At 39.5% G+C, this 20,084-nt stretch overlaps 1 protein-coding gene across 5 annotated transcripts in view; it reads right to left on the reverse strand.

Annotated features, from left to right (window-relative positions):
* Positions 1–20,084, reverse strand: part of Scn3a (sodium voltage-gated channel alpha subunit 3) — a 112,020-nt gene that overhangs the window by 4,708 nt on the left and 87,228 nt on the right. For all 5 annotated transcript variants that reach the window (XM_087900012.1, XM_087900014.1, XM_087900011.1 and 2 more), the window contains 6 exons: positions 10,134–10,256; positions 6,199–6,471; positions 5,320–5,373; positions 4,073–4,210; positions 2,893–2,997; positions 576–846 (listed from right to left, as the gene is read on the reverse strand). In XM_087900012.1, coding sequence (XP_087756138.1) covers positions 576–846; positions 2,893–2,997; positions 4,073–4,210; positions 5,320–5,373; positions 6,199–6,471; positions 10,134–10,256 — 964 coding nt within the window. The remainder of the gene's footprint in view (positions 1–575; positions 847–2,892; positions 2,998–4,072; positions 4,211–5,319; positions 5,374–6,198; positions 6,472–10,133; positions 10,257–20,084) is intronic.

Raw genomic sequence — 20,084 nt, forward strand, 5'->3', positions numbered from 1 at the left:
AAGCCATTCCCCACAGGTTCAAGGGTTTGGACCTTTGCCATGATGCTGCTTGTGCTTGGAAAGTTGTGGAATCTTCAGGAGTTGAAGACTTCTGGGGAGAAATGGGTCACTTGGGGGGCAGGGCTTGAGGTTTTACAGCACAGCTCAATTTCTTGTTCTCATTCTCCATCTCAAATACAGGTTCACTTTAGCCAGCTGACCTTGTGTCCCATGCCAGGCTTCCCACACCAGGATAGAGTATATCCCTACAACTGTCAGCCGGAACATGCCCTTCCTCTGTAAGTTACCTCCTGTTGATTACTGTGTCCCAACAAGGAGAAAGGTAACTAATACAAAGAGGATATGCTGATTTTGTTTCCTGCTTTCTCTACCCTTCCCCTGAATCTATTACTAATATTTTAAATTCTGACCCATTAATTTGGTGAAGAAACTCAAGTTTCCAAATTTTATCCAAATATCATAGCATTGAGATTATCATTCTGCACACTCCATTATTCTCCCATTGTATTTCTGCAGCAGGATTTGGGGGGAAGTGTTCTCTAGAGCACATGTCTCTGTGGTTGTAGTGTTCTTACCTACGATCGAGAGAATGACCACCACAAAGTCAAAGATGTTCCAACCGATAGTGAAGTAGTAGTATCGGAGGGAGATGAGCTTCAGCACAAACTCCCCAGTGAACAGGACGATGAATACAAGGTTGATGCGGGACAAAACCAGGGTCATGTATTTGCTCTGGTCGTCAGTCTCTACCATCATGGTGACCATGTTGAGGCAGATGAGAATCATGATGCTGATGTCAAAGACTTGTCTGGTTACAAAGTCAAAGACCATCCCTTGAAATTTGTTCTAGAAAGAGAGGGAAGATAAGGTTACTGAATACATCACATAAATCGTGATCTGGTAACATCGCAGATCTAGATGAGGCCCTCAGGTATGCACCCTCCTTAAGATACCCTAAACAATCTTTAAGCTCTGGTTTACTTCCTATTGCTTTATTATAAAATGAGAAGAACCGTACCACATGCCAGTAACAAGCATACTTGCTTCATTTGGGTTACATAGTAAGACAGAACTGAATAAGCCAGGAACTGGTGGAAACTGGCTAAAAATACATAGAGCCTGTTTGGTTAACCATGAAAGTTTTTATACAAATATTTCACACAGTATGAAGATTTATGAAAAGGTAAATACAGATTTTTCAATTAATAATCTGTTTCATTTAAATATTTCAAGAATTTTCTGTTATTCCTTACTTTTCCCTCAAATGATGTTAGTTAAACTTATTCAATTCTATTTGTTTATTTGCTAATTTATCTGTTCCCCCCATCACATTTTCCTATCTACGCTTCAACAAGAATGCATGAAAGGGTTAGAGCACTGGTGGATCTTCCAGAGGACTCAAGTTCAATTCTTAGCCCTCACACGGTGGCTCATAACTCTTTGTAATTGTAGTTCCTGGGTATCTGATTCTCTCTTCTGGATTCCATGGGTTCAGGCCAGTACATGGTGCACAGACAAATGCATAAGCCCAATGTCCTCCCACACAAGCTTTTAAAAATGCTTGTCCAATTAAAACCTATTTCAGGAGACATATGCCTTTAAAGTCCCATGTAAATCCAAATGTAAATGTGGTTTTATTAGATAGCTAAAAATAATTTATAATACACACTCAAAATCCCATGGCTTATGGAAAAAAAAATTCAAGGTCATAAACCAAGCATGTTTGCAGATGTCAGTGACTTTGGGTGAAGGTTGATTCATTCCTTTCTGTGTTCAGTGTCTTCCCATCCTTCCTCCTCATGACATCTCCCAGTTTCAAATACCTTTCAATGCATTGTAAGATGATGTCACTGATCAGGGTTCATGAAACTTTTCAATTGAGAGTTTTGATGACCACAGGATTTGTGGTCAGGGATACAGTAACCTTATGTGTCTCTGTTATCTTTCTTTTTACCTATCTCAGAGGGTAGATGAGTTAGGGTGCAGTTCTGTGAGCATGACCCACCGTCATCCTGCCATTCCACATTTGGAAGCATCATAGACTATGCCTTTGAAGGATCTTTATTCTCTTTCTGGTGACACAAAGTTTTTGAGACAGTTTTTCTTTCTAAACAAGTTGGAAATATTTTCTAGTCTCAAGAGTGAGAGAAACCCAAAAGACAAATGGTTTTCTCCCGTGTAGAACCTAAATTTAATATATATCAAGTTACAGATAATATGGAGAAAGTATACCATGAATCCAGATAGATAGGGGAGCATGAGGAAGGAGAGGATGGAAGGGGTAGGGGGGGAACTATGAAATGAGTGTGATGTGTAAACAGAAAAGCTTATTATTTATGAAGGTTGTGGGAAGGCAACCAGAATGCAGGGTACAGAGGAAGTAAGGGGACAGCAGAAGAGGGAAGTTACAATGGAGTCTAATGATACAAATGTATGAAAATGTTTTAAAAGTATTTATTACCTTGTGTGCTACCATAAAAGCTAATAACAGAAGAAAAAGCTAAAATGAGATATATACTAGGGAGGAAACAAGAGCATAGAGCAAGGGAATGGTGGTGGCTTAGGCCGTGGGAACCTCCATCTACTTAAAAAGACAAACAAAGCCAGAGGAGCAACCACCAGACACATCGGCAGCAGAAGAGGGAATCTTGGTTCGGGGCCAGTTCTTGGGAACTCTGAGTTGGAGATTTCAACACTCCAGCTACGCAGGACATCCCAGAATTTTAGGAACTTGACACTTGGTACCAAGTTTGCATCTGTAGACTGTTCCCCACAGTATAAGATTTGTGAATCGTGCTCTAGGTTGCCGGTGTCACCCTTTGTGTTCTGATCTAGACACTATAATTAAAATATCATCTTAGAATCTTAATGAATACGAGATATCCTTCTTACCGAAGGCCGAGGGATGGGCTTCTGGGGTTTTTTGGAGCCGAGTTTCTTCATTGCATTGTAATACTTCTTCTGTTCTTCCGTCATAAAGATGTCTTGACCTCCAAAGTAAACACACAGAATGACCTGGTTACAATCCCAAGCTGTGTCACAGTAACATTATAACCAAAGTACTTCTAAGTCCTCCTTTGATATTTTTTCTCAATTTTAAGTGGATTTTATCTTGCTAAATATAGATTCATTAATCTGCTTTTCTCATTTATGTGAAATACTGCAGAGTTTAATATTATGCAAAGCCCATAAGCATGTAAAATTCTGATTAATACAGCATCCTAATTGGATTATATTATATTCACAATGCATTTTAAGGTCCTCAAATATTTATTTTCATTGAGCCAAATATCTTTTCTTCCTCTCCTACAGTTGGGAGTTTTACTGCTGTATATAACAGTTTTTAGCATTTTTGTTCGTCAAACAATGTGATTGGTGTGAGAATTGCAAAGGTATGTAACATGGTTTCACGCTCTTTATGTGGGTAGGTCATTGTAAAGGAAGGTGGATAAATGTGCAGTCTTATGCAAAAGGAAGAAAGGAATAAAAAAAGGACCAAGCAAATGAACAGGAAGAAGGAAGAAAAGTTATTGTAGACCCAACAACAAGTTGAGGGAGTTGGGATTAAGCTTAAGACTTTAAAGGATAATAGAGTTTGCTGGGCAACGCATCTCAGGAAGAGAAAATATCACATATAAAGCCACGGAGACAGCAGTGTGTGTCTGAGCGCAGAAAAGGTCAGAAAGATTCCTGCCGTTGCCATCTGACAAGTTCTGTTGATGCTGCGCATGAATGGGGGAATGAGTAAGTAACAGGGTCAGGGCTGAAAAAACGGGGTGCGGGGGAAGAGGAGGCCGAGGTATTGGTGAGGGTCATTCCTGAAAGACTCCAAAAGCCATGCTAAGTGCTGGATGTCCTGAAATAAAGGTTACATTTCTGGGCCAGAAAGATAGCTGCACAGAGGGTGAACGGAGAGAAGCCACTGGGTAGGGACTGTAGCCTAACTGGCCGCAGAGCAAGAGTGGAAATAATATAAATACAATCTCTTGGAGTCATGACTCCAAGTATCTGGTTGGCTGGGTGCCACCCAGGAGCTCTGAGCAGGGAAGGGTGAGCCGTGGGAGACACTCATCTTCTTCTTTTGCTGGTTGAAGTTGTCTATGATGACACCGATGAACAGATTTAGAGTGAAGAACGACCCAAAGATGATGAAGATGACAAAGTATAAATACATATACAGATTTTCTTCATATACAGGCTGGAGTTTGACCTAAACGATAGTGAAAATATGGAATACTATTAGCAGGGCTGGTTCAACATACACAAATCTGTCAATGTAATCCATCATATAAATAAACTGAAAGAAAAAAAAAACGTATGATCATTTCATTAGATGCTGAAAAAGCATTTGACAAAATTCAACACCCCTTTATGATAAAGGTGTTGAAGAGATTGGGGATACAAGGATCATACCTAAATATAATAAAAGCTATTTACAGCAAGCCGACAGCTAACATCAAACTAAATGGAGAGAAACTCAAAGCCATTCCACTAAAATCAGGAACACAAGACTGTCCACTCTCCCCATACCTCTTCAATATAGTGCTTGAAGTTCTAGCAATAGCAATGAGCTTGTCTTATCATGTTTTCTGATACTATTTTTCAAAAATAATTATTTTCTTAAAGTAGCATGACATTTGAAAATTTCACTTTTAAATCCAACATGTTTTTCCATTATAGCCTCCCTGTCAACTATTCCACAGCACAAATAACACTGATAAAAATGCATCTAACAGTTTGGGCCTGTTATTTTATCTTCTGCATCATCATCATCATCATCATCATCATCATCATTATCCCAACATATTTTGCATATTTTTTTGAAAAATTTTAATAGCAGAAAATCAACTGAGAGGAAACTGCAGGGTAAGCAGACGTCTTTAACCAATTCTTTATATTCCTGCTTTTGAGAATGAACTTTCTTGAAGTCTACTTGCTTGTTTGTGCTCTAATATTCTTGGAAGCTGTTTCCCAGACTAACTGAGCGTGTTCTCTAGAGAAACAGAAAACCAAGCGCCCTCTGGACTGAGTTCCCCACCTACTTGGAATAGCTCTATTTGCAGGGCTGATGTGATGTCTCATCCTCCATGTAATCTGACAGCTTTTCAGGGTTAGACGTATTACCTTTTACATATTGCACCTACAGGGACTAAACTACTAACCCCACATAAGCACCTGTCTTAAAACAACCATTTCTACCTGCATTGGTAAATACTTTGGGTTTACGCACTATAGAATTCTGGGTCTCTCAGGTCAGTTCTCACCAATGTCTACCGGGGACAATCTAGAAGTTTCAAACAGTGTCTGCGAACTACTTACGTCCCGCGAATCAACAGCTGCATACATAATATCCATCCAGCCTTTGAATGTGGCCTGTAAACAATGCATATTAGAATATGTATGAATATCTCACCTAAATGTATTGCATTTGTCAGACATAAATTCAACAACGTTGTTTTAAGTATGTGTTCATACATCACCATGATATTCTCTACACACAAAGGTGTTGAAAGGAGTCAAATGAGGCTCTATGAAATATCTCCCTACTACTGAATATCAAAATTTGTGTTTAGAGTTTAGAATTTGTTTTCTTTTCTTCTGTTTGGAGAAAGTCTTTCTTTTTTTGTTTTTCTATAGCAAAATATAACTGGAGGTTTGATTAATGAAAATCCCATCTCAATCTCATCTTAATTCCTTCCAGCAACAACATAAAATTTGTGGTTGAAGCCTGGGTTATATTCAAACACAATTCATTTTCCCTAATAACTGACTAGCAACTGTGCTATCATAAAGCTAAAAAAATAAACATTACATATTTTACAATGTGTCCCTTGAGATTTCACATGTATAATGACATCATATTATTTTAGACATTGTTATGGAAATACCTGGCTAAAAATTTGTGCATTTAATCTGTAAGCATAATATGTAACTGATATTTCAATCTATACAACTTTTACAGAATATTAAAAAATTGAAATAATGGTCAGTGATATAACATGAAAAACACAGGAAGAAGAAATAAATTCTGTGAAAACATTAAAATTTGCATTCCTGGGGGATATAAAAATAACTGTAATGTCTCTTTCACAGTCAAATAATTAATTTGAGGTGTCATCAACTACTTTCCTACTTTTGAATATGAATTATTCAGAGGACAGCACAGAATGTTGTCAGATTCTCACAGTAGCCACTTACCACCTGCAGCAATGCCAGGTAGCCCGCCCCCACGTTGTCGAAGTTGACTTTCACGTTCTTCCACCGGGCTTGCTTGCCAAGGGCTTGGCAATCACTGAAATTGTTGACTTCGCTCACGTTAAACATGTTGCCTGTTGTCATGTTAACACAGCGATAGAACTTTCCAGCAAACAGATTCACACCCATGATACTAAAGATCAGCCAGAAGATGAGACACACCAGCAGCACGTTCATGATGGAGGGGATTGCACCAACAAGAGCGTTCACAACCACCTGTGGGAGGACAGGAGAGCCATGGCTTGCTGAAGTGGAAGCCGTTGCAGATGTATATGCATTCTGCACTAAGACACATTTGGGAGGGATTAAATGGGTACCTGGGTAGACAGCAAGCCCTGAATGTTTGTGTGTGTGTGTGTGTGTGTGTGTGTGTGTGTGTGTGTGTGTTTTCTACTGCATATTGACAGGTAGAAGCAAACAACAATACAGCTAAAGAGCTAAGCAAGAAAGGCGAGCAAAATACAACAGAATTGAAAAGAAACGGAAAAACCTGATAGAGAAAGATGGAGTCAGAAAGTGCACACTAGGGAAAAGAGGGTGAGGGAGAAATATGCATTAAATGCCAACAGTAGTAATTCTTTGCGGCAGCATATTCATTTTCGTGAACTTGAGTGAATTAATGGTGATATGAAAGAGTAAGCACACAACCCCTCCACAAGTAAAGTGTGTAAAAGGCAGAAAATCTGCATCCTCAGGTCAGGTACTTTTATATGATCATGAAGGTGAAGATTAGGGGTTTAAAAATCTTTTGTTTTCTACTAGAAAATCTCTATCTTTTAGACATAGAATGAGTTAAGGCAGAGTTAAGATTTACCTTTAGATGTAAGACTAGCAAACAGATCCTATTATTATTACTTGTCAATTTTTCTACACGTTCTCCTTGAGCCTATATTAATCATTCTTGCTTGGCTGACCTGTTTAGTGAAGAAATAGCCCAGCCACCTTTCCTTTCTCGGAATCTAGGAAAGATTAAGATGCACTTAAGATCTCATGGATAGCAAAAGCAGCTTTTTTAACGTCACTTACTCTACTCCGTAGTGGACTACTCTGCTAAATGTTCCTACTCAATGAAACCGTTGTCTTATTTTAAAATATAGTCATCATTATTTTAGAAATTGACAGAAAAAAATGTAAACTAGCATCAAAATTTGAAATCCGAAATTGTAGTGTTTTCCTATGTTAATCGAATATTATTTCCTTTAGAAAGTAAGTCGTGTGAATTATCCTAGTTAGTTTTTTTTTCAGATTAAAATTAGGTACAATAACCTCTTCCATACATCAAATTCTATCTTCAAATAGATGTTGCTACATTTGGCTGAAATCTTAAGTATTCCATACGAATTAAAAGTACTAATCTTAGAATATGTTTCAGGTACGAGGAAAATTATTAAGTTTTCAGACTTGTTCAATTGATAATTCTTCTCTGATATAAACTATAAATATGATTGCTGATCAAAGTCCCATGTGAACCCCAAACAACCCAGGCTATAGCCAAGTTGCTCTTGTTAAAACTGATGACAACAAGGCCCTATTGCTGAAGACAACATCTACACAACTCATTGAACATGGAGAATTAAAGCTGGTGCCTACATAAAGCCTTCACACCAATGTGCTAGCATCTTTGGTACAGAAGGGCACTCGGCAGGATACCACAGTAGAAATATATAAAATGTAAACAAACCCAGCTATAAAGCTTCAGATCTACAATGGTGTCCTGCCTGCATGATATGCTAGTAACCAACCAAAATCTGATTTGATTTAAGGCCCACTCCATGAGATGGAACCCGTATTCGACACTGTTCGGGTGACCAGGAACCTAAGATCTCAGGTAAAACCAAACAATACTGTTCTGAGCAAATAAACAAAAATATAGCAGAAAATGACATTCTGCTACACTCACAGATCAATGCCTTGCTCAGCCATTATTAGAGAAGCTTCTCCCTTTAGCCGATGGGAACAAAGACAGAGACCCACTATCAGACATTATCCAGAGAGTAAGATACCTTGCAACACACACACAACCCTAAATGGGATGTCTCCATCAAATCCCTCCCCTCAGGGTTCAGGGAATCCTGCAGAAGAGGAGGCAGAAAGCGTGGAGGAGCTGGAGGGGATGAAGGACACCAAGTAAAGAAACAAGACCTCTAAGTCAATAGGACTGATGTACATATGAACTCACAGAGACTGACACAGTATACACGGGGCATGCGGGGGTCTGCTCCAGAGGGAATCGTAGAGCTGAAAAGAGAAGTGGACACAGGCCCCCATCTATAACCCAGAAGCTATCCCCAATTGACAACCACTTGCAAATGAAAATCTAGCTTTCTTGAAGGGAATCTCACTGGGAAACAATCTACTCTTAAGGGTAGGTGGCATGCCCAGCTGTAGATGGTCGACCGAAAACGAATTCAACAGCATCTTTGGAGGTTCCTTGTTTTATAATGCTGCACCAGGACTTTTTTTTAATTTTGCTTTTAATTTTATATTACTTTTTATTTCATTTTATATATTCTCTCTTTTTTTACTCTATGGGCCCTTTGTGTATATTTTATGGTTTCCTGCTTACTGTTCTTAGTCTTGAGTGTGTGAAAGAGTGTGTCTCTGTACCTATATCTGTGTTTTGAACTCTTTTCCTTTCTTTGTTTTATTTCCTTCAATGCTTTAGGGTTTCTTTTTCTGCCTTATTTTATTATTGTCTCTTAGAAGCCTGTTTGTTTTCTATTTAGAAATAGAAAGAAGTGTATCAAGTGGGGGCAGGGTTGGGTGGAGGGAAGGGAGGGGAAATTGTGATCAGGACATATTATATGAGAAAAATAATCTACCTTAAATAAAAAAAAAAATAAGTTTTCAACATGACGCTCCGAAGCATCAGGAAGGCTGAGATGATGTCAGCAGTAAAAGAAGACTGCTGTTTAGAAGAGATTTCTATGAATTTGTTACCATAAGCAATGACACAGAATTTGCGCCGGGCAAGCCAAGCGTGTCTCCGCTCACAACGCTGCGAGAGCAGCTGGAGGGTGGTTTCATTTTCCAGGATGAGTAAATTCTGCAGTCAAGGCTGAAGGGGTTTATTGCCCCAAACAAACCACCTCCTAACATAAAAACCCCATGGCCTTGAAGAAATTCAATATCCATGTGCTTTTGCAAAGCAGATTAAACAAGGCCGGCCTTTTGTGCAAAGCAGTCCTGAAGGCGGGGCAGGCGGGTGCTTTCTGTTGTGAGACAAGATACACTTGCTCAGGAGGAGAGCAGGGGAGGACAAGGCTGGTGCTGTGGAAAAGCTGAACCTCACTCAAGATGTGTGCTTCGAAGATTTGTGGAGCAAAGCCAGCTTGTTAGAAATATGTAGTTAATTATCTTGGCAACCCACATTAGATGAGAGGGATGTACCAGTTTTCCTGGGTGCTATGATTTACATTAATTCAAGAAATAAAACATTGCCTTTTAAAAGATGTTATTACTGATACTTTTTGGGGACTAAAACTTATATACTGAAGGCCCTGCTGTGATGAATGTTGGGAATAGTCATTTCAAAGTGACCGATCAATGAAAATAATAATGGCACTTGGAAGCTGTGGTGTGTGTATGTGTGCGAGTGCGTGTGCGTGCGTGTGTGTGTGTGTGTGTGTGTGTGTGTGTGTTGGGATGCAAGGGAGAGGGACAAGAATTGTGAACTCAAGCCACAGATGCTGGTATTAGCTCTGTCTCAATTCCTGGGTGTGTGTTTAAATAAATTGCAATTTCCAGAAGAAAGGCTTGCTGTCCTCTGTGACTTTAGCCATGAATTATCTAATTCTGTGGGGATTACTGTGTGTCTGAGTCACATCCCGCATGGAACCCCGACTTGAGTTCTAGAGAGCACCGTTGGCTTTTCTTACCCTCATGCCTTCAAAGCGGGATAAGGCTCGGAGGGGCCTCAGCGCTCTCAGCGTCCGCAGGGATTTGATGGCGCCAAGTTCTGAGTAACCAAGAGCATTGGCTACCAAGCTAACCAGAGAAACCTGCAGAAGGAAACGAAACTGTTAATCTACCACAAAATCCAGTGTTTGATAAAGGCACAGCATACACTGTCCATTCTTTAGTGACAGCCAATGGACGTGTGACTAGAATCCTTCTGGCTTCATCTTCCACACCTTCTGAAGCTGCCTGCCTCATCCCTAGCTCTGCTTTCACGACCAGTAAAATGCCACAGGCCTCTTTGTGAAATATGTGTATTTTTTATCACTGATAATTCAGAGCTTAGTTCAAAAGCCCAATCCCGCTGTTTAACCCCGCCAAATAAAACTTAAGACTTCTCTCCTGAGTTATATTATATTAAGGTTGTGAATCCTAGAGACATTTGCCAGGCACCAGGGCTGGTCAGCTGGCTAGGTGTTGGATCTCTGCTTCTGTATCATATAAGCATTTTAAAAGGTGGGCGTGAAACTCTGTACTTAACGTACCTAATATGGTCTGGTTAGATACCCATGAGTGGAGCCATTTTGTCCTCACTGGATAATTTGGTATATCATTTATAAAATTCAAAACAACAATGCACTGGATTAATAAGGATAAAAGTTATCTTAAAATATTTTATCAGGTGTGGATTTCTTGATAATACAATACTCTTCTCATAGTGATCACACATTTTTCTGATACTTGTAATTAAGTTGAATTTTAGTTAAGTATATGCAACAGTAAATAACACACATCCTTTTGAGGGTAGGGGAGGTCATTTGATTCGATAGTCCTTCCGTATCCTCCGAGGCCTCTGTTCCCAAGTCTCCAGAGGTCAGGCCTGCTGCTGTCACCTCTGTGCTGGTGAGGAAGCTGAGCCTCACTCTGAGCACACACAGCCTGCTAAAGAGTAAAAAGTAAAAGAAAGAAAGAAAGGAAAAGAGAAAAAGAGGGGCTGGAGAGATGGTTTAGCAGTTACGAGCACAGGTTGTTCTTCCAGGGGACCTGGGTTCAATTCCCAGCACCTACACTGCAGCTCACAACCATTGGTACTTTCAGATCTGGGGGAACCCAATGCCCTCTTTTAGTCTTCTGAGAGCACCAAACACACATGTAGTGTACAGACATATATGTAGCCAGAACACCCATACACAGAAAATTTAGAAATAAAAAAAAGATCTTAAGAGAAAGAAGGAGAAACAGAATACACATCTGGTAAGAGGTGAAGTAGGATGAGGCTGGAACCCAAACCATTTGACTTCAAAGCCTATTTTCACATCCACTTAAAATATGCTCCTTATCATAACCATAGAACACACACAATAACTTCAGTAGCCACTTTCGCATTCCTTGTGTGGGTAACACATCCCAGTTCTTTTTTTTTTTTTTTTGAGAAACATTGATTCTCAAATCAATATTTGAAATACATTAATTCAATGGCTTAAGGGCTCGAGAGCTCAATTTTCCATGTGAAAAGCCATTGGGAGATTAAGTGAATTCTCCCTGTGACACAAGATGGAGTCAATGACAGCTCAAGTACACATGGCATCAAGGTGACAGGAACTAAAAGCAAGTGCAGTCACTGTCCCTTCCTTGATTGACTCAGCATTAACTCACACATAAAGCCGAAGAGAATTACAGATTACTCAGTGACAAGATTATTTATGAAGCTCCTTACTTGTGTCTTAGGTTTACTGCGACCAGGGAGATGGGAGAGGTTATTAGTGTACTTACCGACTTCTATGTTCTCTGCCGCTTTATCTCAGGAGACATTAACAACTTTTTAATTTTTTTTTTTTCTGGAGCTAAGATCTGAATGCTTCTTATCCTCCCAACCAAACCCATTATTTAGACTAGGGCTTTAAACAGAAGTAGCTGCACATACCGCATGGTCCTAATGGACTTCAACTCAAACTTTAAAAGGGAAGGAATAGCCTTTCTTCTCATGCTAGGACCAGTGGATGCTGGGAACAGAGGGGGTCTTAACTTTAAAGGTTAGATGCATCAGCTGGCATTTGTTCACCCTGACCTAGAAAAGGAAACTCTGCTTGAGAAGCCATTAGCAAATCTGAACTTCTACTGAAACTTAGAAGTTAGAGGGCAAAATGGCAGAGCTGCACCCAGGCACAATGAGAGTGGGGAAATTTATTAATTTTCATATATGTATGTGTGCATATACATATATGTATATATACATATACATACACACACCTATATATATGGTGTGTGTGTGTGTGTGTGTGTGTGTGTGTGTGTGCATGCATGTGTGCGTATGTTAGAGATCAGTACCGAATGCCTTTCTTAATCACTTCCTGCGGTATTTATTGAGACAGCACCTCACACTGAATCTGAAGCTTACTGCTTTAGCAATATTTGCTCTCCAGTGAGTTCCAGGATACAACCACACTTGGCTCTTTGCATTGGTGTTGGAGTTCAGAACGCAGGTCTTCCTGCTGTGGTAAGCAGCCCCCGGCCCTGTTGTGGGATAAACTTTTTGTACACTGTAAAAACATGTCTCTGCCTAAGGTGGCTTCTGATAGGTCTCATAAAAAGCTGAATGGTCAATAGCTAGGCAGGAGAGACTAGGAGGGACTTCCGGGCACAGAAAGGAATCTGGGAAGTGGATTTTGTCAGCAGAGAAAGTGGGATGTGTCATATTGGGGAAAGGTAAAGAGTCACGTGGCAGGATGTAGAATAAAAATATGAGTTAATTAAGATATAAGAGCTAGTTGGAAACAAGCCTAAGTTCAAGGCCAAGCTTTCATAATTAATAAGAAGTATCAGTGTCATTAGTCGTGAGCTTGTGGTCCCCCAAAAATGTCAAACAACTATGTCCAAACTATTTCTTTAGCCCCTTAGTCCCCTTAGTATTTCAATATGTAGTTTCAATGCAGATCATCAAAAATTGACTGACCCTGTGGAGATTTGTAATGAATTTTTATTTGCTTGGGAAAATAAAGGGGATTAAAAAATGAGGGAGATGGGTGGTGAATACTGACTGTAAGTTTGTTTGGTTAAATAATTTAAAAGGATTATTTTCCATACAAATCACTCTATAAGATTATCACAATCTTAATAGTCATACAAATATTTTTCTGCTTTACGTTTTACTTAAGTTAAAATGTTATTCTGTATAGAACAGAAATGTAGTTTATTGAATTAACTTATGCTATCAAAATTCTCTTTTTCGTTTCTTATCAAAATAGGTTGTTTCATGCAATATATTATGATACCAGCTTCCCCTTATATATTGACATCAATTTTGAGATATTTTGACTCTCTTGTAAGCAGATGTAAATTTCTGCAGAAAATTAAAGCTCATAGGATACTGAAGTTTGGAGGTTAATGTTCTATGCTGAGTCATGGGCATTTATAACGATCACTTTTACTCACTATCTCATATCTAACCCAAGAATAGGCATCAGGCAAGCTCCAAACTTGAATCTGGGTTCTCTGCTTGCAAATCCAAACCTTATTTACTTTTAGTTGGGCAAACTTGTGCTTAGCTTTGCAACACAGTGTTTAGTCTTCATCTTTTTGCAGAAATTGCAGGAAGCATTCTGTGCTAGCATATACAAAGAGGAAGAAAACCATTTCAAACAAATTGAAATATTAATATGAATCCACAGGAATGTGAACACACTCCATACCACACAGTAAATCGCCATGGTAGAGACGTTCCAGGATTGTTTAGTTGTGGTCACAGTTTCACACTTGTGTGCCAGTTGAGCACGAGAAACAAGGTCCTTGGAAAGGAGGGAATGACAGTTCTGAAGGACACCTGTAGTCTGTGACCCATTAATGAGCAATGTGGAAAGAATTATTTACCCTTCTTAAGTTCAATATAAACAGTTGGTAGATTAAAACTGAGTGCATCACTGCTATACATTCTGATGATATAGTTCAATCCAAAACACTTCATAATTTAAAAATATATATAATAGACATTTAAAAATATTGTACAATGTAATTATGCCTTTTAATGGTACAAGAAACATTCCTGTTTGATGTAGGATTCCTTTCTGTATGCTGTGAATATGTTTCATTGCCATTGGTTATTAAAAGGTTGCTTTGACCTATGGCAGGGCAGAGCACAGCTAGGCAGGAAAACTAAACTGAATGCTGGGAGAAAGAAAACAACGTCAGAGAGATGTCACCATGTAGCTGCCGGAAGGAGAAAGATGCTGGAACCTCACGGTAGGCCACATCCTCATGGTAATACATAGATTAATGGAAATGGGTTAATTTAAGATGTAAGAGCTAGCTAGAAATATGCTTCAGCCATCGGTCAAACAGTGTTGTAATTAATATAGTTTCTGTATGATTATTCAGATCTGGGCAGCTGGGAAACCAAACCTGTTGAAACTAGAATGACAGAATATCCCCACCACTGATATTTTTTTTTAAAACACTTTCTGGAAAATAAAGTACGTAATAAGAAACAAAAAGGTGGGAAAAGTCATTGTCAGCACAGTGGTTAGACATAAAAAGCACAAGAGAAAATCCACGATGAAGAAATATATAATCACTTTAAGTGATTGATTCATTCTCTCTACTATCTTGCGAAAATTTTTATATAGGGGTCTGGGGATTTGGTGGGAGGGGCTTGTTTGGAACATTTTAACAGGGAGTCCAGTTCCTGGTATACCCTTGACTCAAGACCGCTCCTCTTCTATTCTGGGAAGGTCATTCTCTTCCGCCCACCGCATAGCTTTGGGAAGAAGCAGACACTTAAATAGCCAGTGGGATTAGTCACATCAATCCTCGGGATCAAAGCAGTGACAATTATCACAGAGAGATTGTCCTCATACCCTACAGGTGTGAAATTTCGAACTACATAGATTTGATTATGCAATTAAAAAAATAATGACTAATAAGGATGACTTAAAAAATGTTTTGAGACAGAGAATGATGGTTAAGTTGTCAGCTCGACACAATGTAAAATCACGGGGGAAGACAGTCTCCACATAGAAATGTCTGGATTGGGCTGACTTGAGGGCACGTTCTGAGAGATACTTTTTCTGTTTGGGTTAGCTGAGGTCAGAAGGTACACCTTGAATGTGGACTGCACAATTCATGAGCTGGCCCCAGGACTAAATGAGAAAGTGTTTGGATGGGGTTAAGTCATAAAGCAGGTCTCCCCAAAGGGCAGCGCTGCTGACATTGTCCTAAAATGATGGCCTAGGCCCAAACCAGGCCAGTTCTTTCCTGATAAAAACAGAAGAGCTATTGTCAGGTAAACAGAAACCTAACCTCAGCATTCCTTAGAAACCCTGTAGTTCCTTGTAAACCCTATAACATGTAGACATCTTCTAGGACTTCTACTTTAGGTCCTGCTTCCAGACTCATGCCTTAAGTTCCTATTGGAGTTTCCCTTGCTAGTCAAATAGTAATGCACGCAGATTCTTCCTAAACTTAAATTCTAAGTCATCTCTTGAGTAAGAATTTACTTAGGCTGCTTATTTGGATGAAATTCACAAAAGAAGGGACAATGACTAGATTAATTTTAAGCCATGGTGGTCCACAGAAAGCCCAGAGCGGAAGACTTTAAAGGAAAAGCATCAGGGACCCACATGTCTACAGTAGTGAGGAAGTGATTTGAGAAACACTCAGCAGGGTATGGACCTGGAGCCACTAGGTTCCTTGACAACAGGATAAAGCAACACAGAGAAGTGATTGCAAGTATGTATTCATGAAGGCTGGGTACTGCTGCTTGCTTTCATCCACCCTGTCCAGCCATGCAAGAGAGCAAAGGAAACGCTCTCTTCACAGCCAAGAGGGAAAACTGTGCTTGCTCAAGAGATCAGAGTGTAGATGCATAATCCTCACTGCTTAAGTTGCCCTGTCACCCAGCCAAAGGCTCTTCAGGGCTTCATGCAGTTGAGGTTTTTCAATGAAGAATACGAAAGTGAGTGGTGTGTGGGTTATTGCAGAATTTCTCAGGGAAAGGGAACCCGAAATGTCAGTTTGCTGGGTATGTAAGATGAGGACAGTTTAGACAGGTTTAGAGGCAGGGACCTCAAAACAACCTGTTCTAATTCTTGAGCTTGACCAGAAACAGGAGATGACTTTGAGTCTGTCCTAGCCACAGGTGGTGAATTCCAGAGAGAGTTCTGATTTCTTATCTCTCTAAATGATATGAACACCCTGCTTGCAAGCTACCTGTGAAGTTGCAGCTAAAACTCCAGCCCAGACAGAAATTAATTCCTTCTGGTGAATACCCTAGAATTAGATATCTGAAATTTCATTATAGAAATGGATACACACACGCACACGCACACGCACACGCACACACACACGGGGGGGGGGAGAGAGAGAGAGAGAGAGAGAGAGAGAGAGAGAGAGAGAGAGAGCTTACTACCAGTAAAAATGGGGGTTTATATTGCAGGACACTTAGTCACAAGGCTCTGAAGTTATGAAATGGCCTGCATCTTGATCATTGCAGTTTTGTCTGTGATCATGAGACAACGACCTAAATACTCATCTCTGGGCAAAGGATACATCCATTGTGGTAGATGTATCACTGGGGAGTGCTGTGAAATACTTCTAAGTCATAGCTTGCACAAAAGAACTGCATAAACATTCAAAACACTCTTTTTGTTTGTTTAAAAATGAGTGATCTGAATCATGTGATCTCTTCATATTTACTTCTTTGATGATCCTTTAAGGTGATTACAACAAAATCACACTGCATGTTATTGATGCTAAAAAAAAAAAAAGACCAAATCACAGTGTCTTTGTCAATGGGTACATCATCTTTAATCAAGTGCAACCCTGGATTTGGAGCGCTGATTTGGCTGTGATAATGATTGCGTCTGTTTATGATGTCTGTAACTGCAATTGATGAAGATGAGTGCTGATGGATGATGTTAGGCTTGCATAAAAATCTACAAGGACCATATGCCTTCTGGTTGTTTTCAATACATTTCAAGTAAATTTTAATTGAGTTACACATTTAGCCTATCCGCATTGGTAAAAAAAAATAGTTTTCATACTTCTGGAATATTATAATACATTATGTATTTTTTGAGGACGAGATCATTTTTGTAATAAACAGTTACCCAAATGGATGAAGTGATCTGTCTTGTACAATCTTGCGGCGTACAGAAGCATGGGTTAAGATGGTCGTCTTATTCTAAGTTGAGCCATCAACTGTCTGTAGAACTCTTCCTTACCATTCTTCTCATTCAGAACTTTATACCATTCCTTCCACGCGACATCTCTTATCCACGACACCACTGACCTCTGCCTTATATATCCTAGTTTCTGTTTTCTGTGGTTACCCCTCTAAATACCCCTGAAAACTTAGAGGGGGTATGTCTTCCTTTAAAAAAAAGCCCCAAAGACATTTGGTTTTCCTTTAAATTGTCACAGCTCAGTCTAAGTTACTATTTGGTTTTGTTTTGTTTTGTCTTTTGCCCAACTTCTTCAGGTGTTTTGTCTTTTGCCCAACTTCTTCAGGTTAAAGCACAGATTTTACCTCTGCGCTCCCTTGTTAGTTTACACTCTGCAGTGAAAGCTTGTCTGTAGCTTCAAAAAGCATCTCTAGCTTGCTAGGCCCTAAATTCACACATGGGGTCCTGGCTTCTCACTTGACTATCTTGACCATCTACACCTGAGTGTCTGATGAACATCTCTCTTCTGACCCACCATCCAACCCCTGTGCCAAACCTGTTTTCTGATAGTCTGCCTCCCAGTTGCTCATTCTGCCTGATACTCATGGGTTTAATGTAGAAGAAAACCTGTGTATAAAACCTACTCCATACCCCATCCACAATTAATACACCATAAATTATGACCTTGGTCTGAGACAAATCTCCTCTTTACTGGAAGACTCAAACAACTTCCTCATCCATCTCCGCACTTCCATTATTTACAAATGTCATTTAAAAATGTTGATTACATCCCTGTATGACTTGACTCCCCAACCCTCCCTCCTGTAATTTCGTATGGTAAACCGTCAGCAGGTACTGCATACAAATTACAGAACATAGTGAGGTCTTCAGTCCCTTTTAGACCTCCTTTCTGTCTTTCCCCTGTGTCTCATCCCAGACAAACACAGCAGCTTTCTTTGTTCGTGGAATTTCCACTCTCATCCTCACAACAGAGCCAACAACTGCTCTCTGTTCTTTGAATGGAGGCAGCGTCTCTCTGTCCATCTCTCAGGGACACCTACTTGGACAGCAGTTGACAACGACTGCCTGCTCCCAACCCAGAGTCACATCCTGTCCATGACCCCTTGCTATTGCTAACCAGTAATCTTACATTTAGACTTGGTTGTGTCCCTAATTGGAACTTATTTCTCATACTCTCCAGCCTGCAGAGTAGTTTCTGCTAGAAGTTGGCCTGTTTCCACCTATCTCCTTTGTCTCCAACACCTTGAGTATCCTATCAGCTTTCCAAAGAGATTTACTGAGTAAGTGGATTAATTTTAAGAGGTTAAAAAGATCATTGTGGCCTCATTTCACATTTAGGTAGGATTTGAAAGAGGTTGCATTTTTTAAAAACATAGATATATGCCTCAAGTATATATGAATGCATTTTTCAAAGATATATGCATTGTTCCAAATCCTAACTTTCTGTGGCTGTTTGGTCCAGGGTCAGCAATTTACTTCTAAGATATTTTATTTGGGACTGGAGAGATGCTCCATCAGAGGTTAAGAGTAGCGACTGTTCTTCCAGAGGATCTGGGTTGGATTCCCAGCACCCACATGGTGCTTTACAACTGGCTCTAATTCTAGTTCCAGAGGATCTGATTTCCTTTTTCATCTTTTGTGGACACCAGGCACACATGTGGTCCACAAACATGTATGCCACCGAAGTACGTATACACATGAAAAGGAAAATAAAAATAAAGAAGATATTTACTTGTACTTTGAAAAATCATGTAAATCTAGTGTAAACTGGAACTCAGTCAATTCAGTCCTTTGAAGATAAGTTGTTATCAACTGCTAACATTAATTTATATATTTTAGATCTTGTTTGGGAATAACAGATAAAAATATAATATAAATCAACTTGCCAAGAAGTAGAAGGGTTTCACTAATCAGTTCCAATCTGGTATTTTTTTACTCACTAAAAGACAAATAATTTTGGCATAATTGTCTTATTTCCTTTAAATATTACTAAATAGAATATACTAAAGTATCTATATTACATATTTTGAGCGTTATATAAACCCTTGACCTTGAGAAGTTTTTGCATTATACTTCCATTTTCTCAGAGAAGGAAATCCACGAGGTTGCCTCATCAGTAAATGATTGCCATGCATGCCAAGAATAAAATATGAACAATCAGACAGGAGATGCAGAAGGGAAAAGGAGATCTGAATTGAGGATCAAGAAATTCGGACACAAGTGTCAGCTCTGTGACTAGTGGTTATTTCAGGAAAATTATTTAAGCGTCAGTTCCCTAATGTGTTGATTACAAGAAAGGCCAGCTTTAAAGACCCACCCCAGCTACACAACAAAGAACATTCAGCTTCCCTCTGGGCAGAGACTTCCAGGACAACCTAAGATAAATCTCTATTATTCATGAAAGACCAGCCATGGAGATTGACAGTCATTTATGGTGTATTAAAAGAAAGTTAGCGGAAGATTTCTGATGAACTCAGAGGATTGAAGGTATTTTGGCTATAGGACAATGAGTGAGTGTATGTGAGAAGAGGGATGGTAGTAGTTGGACAGACCCAGGCTTGCGAAAATTGCTCTACTGAATGGATGATCACATACAGCAATCACTGATTCATACTGCAAGTGTTAAGCTAAAAATTGAGTGCTTTTTTTTTTTATTGCTAAGACACATCCAGAACGTAGGGCTTGAACTGCCTTGTTCCACTAGGACCCTGTACAGCCTTAAACAGTGAGACATCACAGACTACAGGATACCAACTG

This window comes from Myodes glareolus, chromosome 21, assembly GCF_982192425.1.
Source record: "Myodes glareolus chromosome 21, mMyoGla1.1, whole genome shotgun sequence".
Taxonomy (NCBI): Eukaryota; Metazoa; Chordata; class Mammalia; order Rodentia; family Cricetidae; genus Myodes; species Myodes glareolus.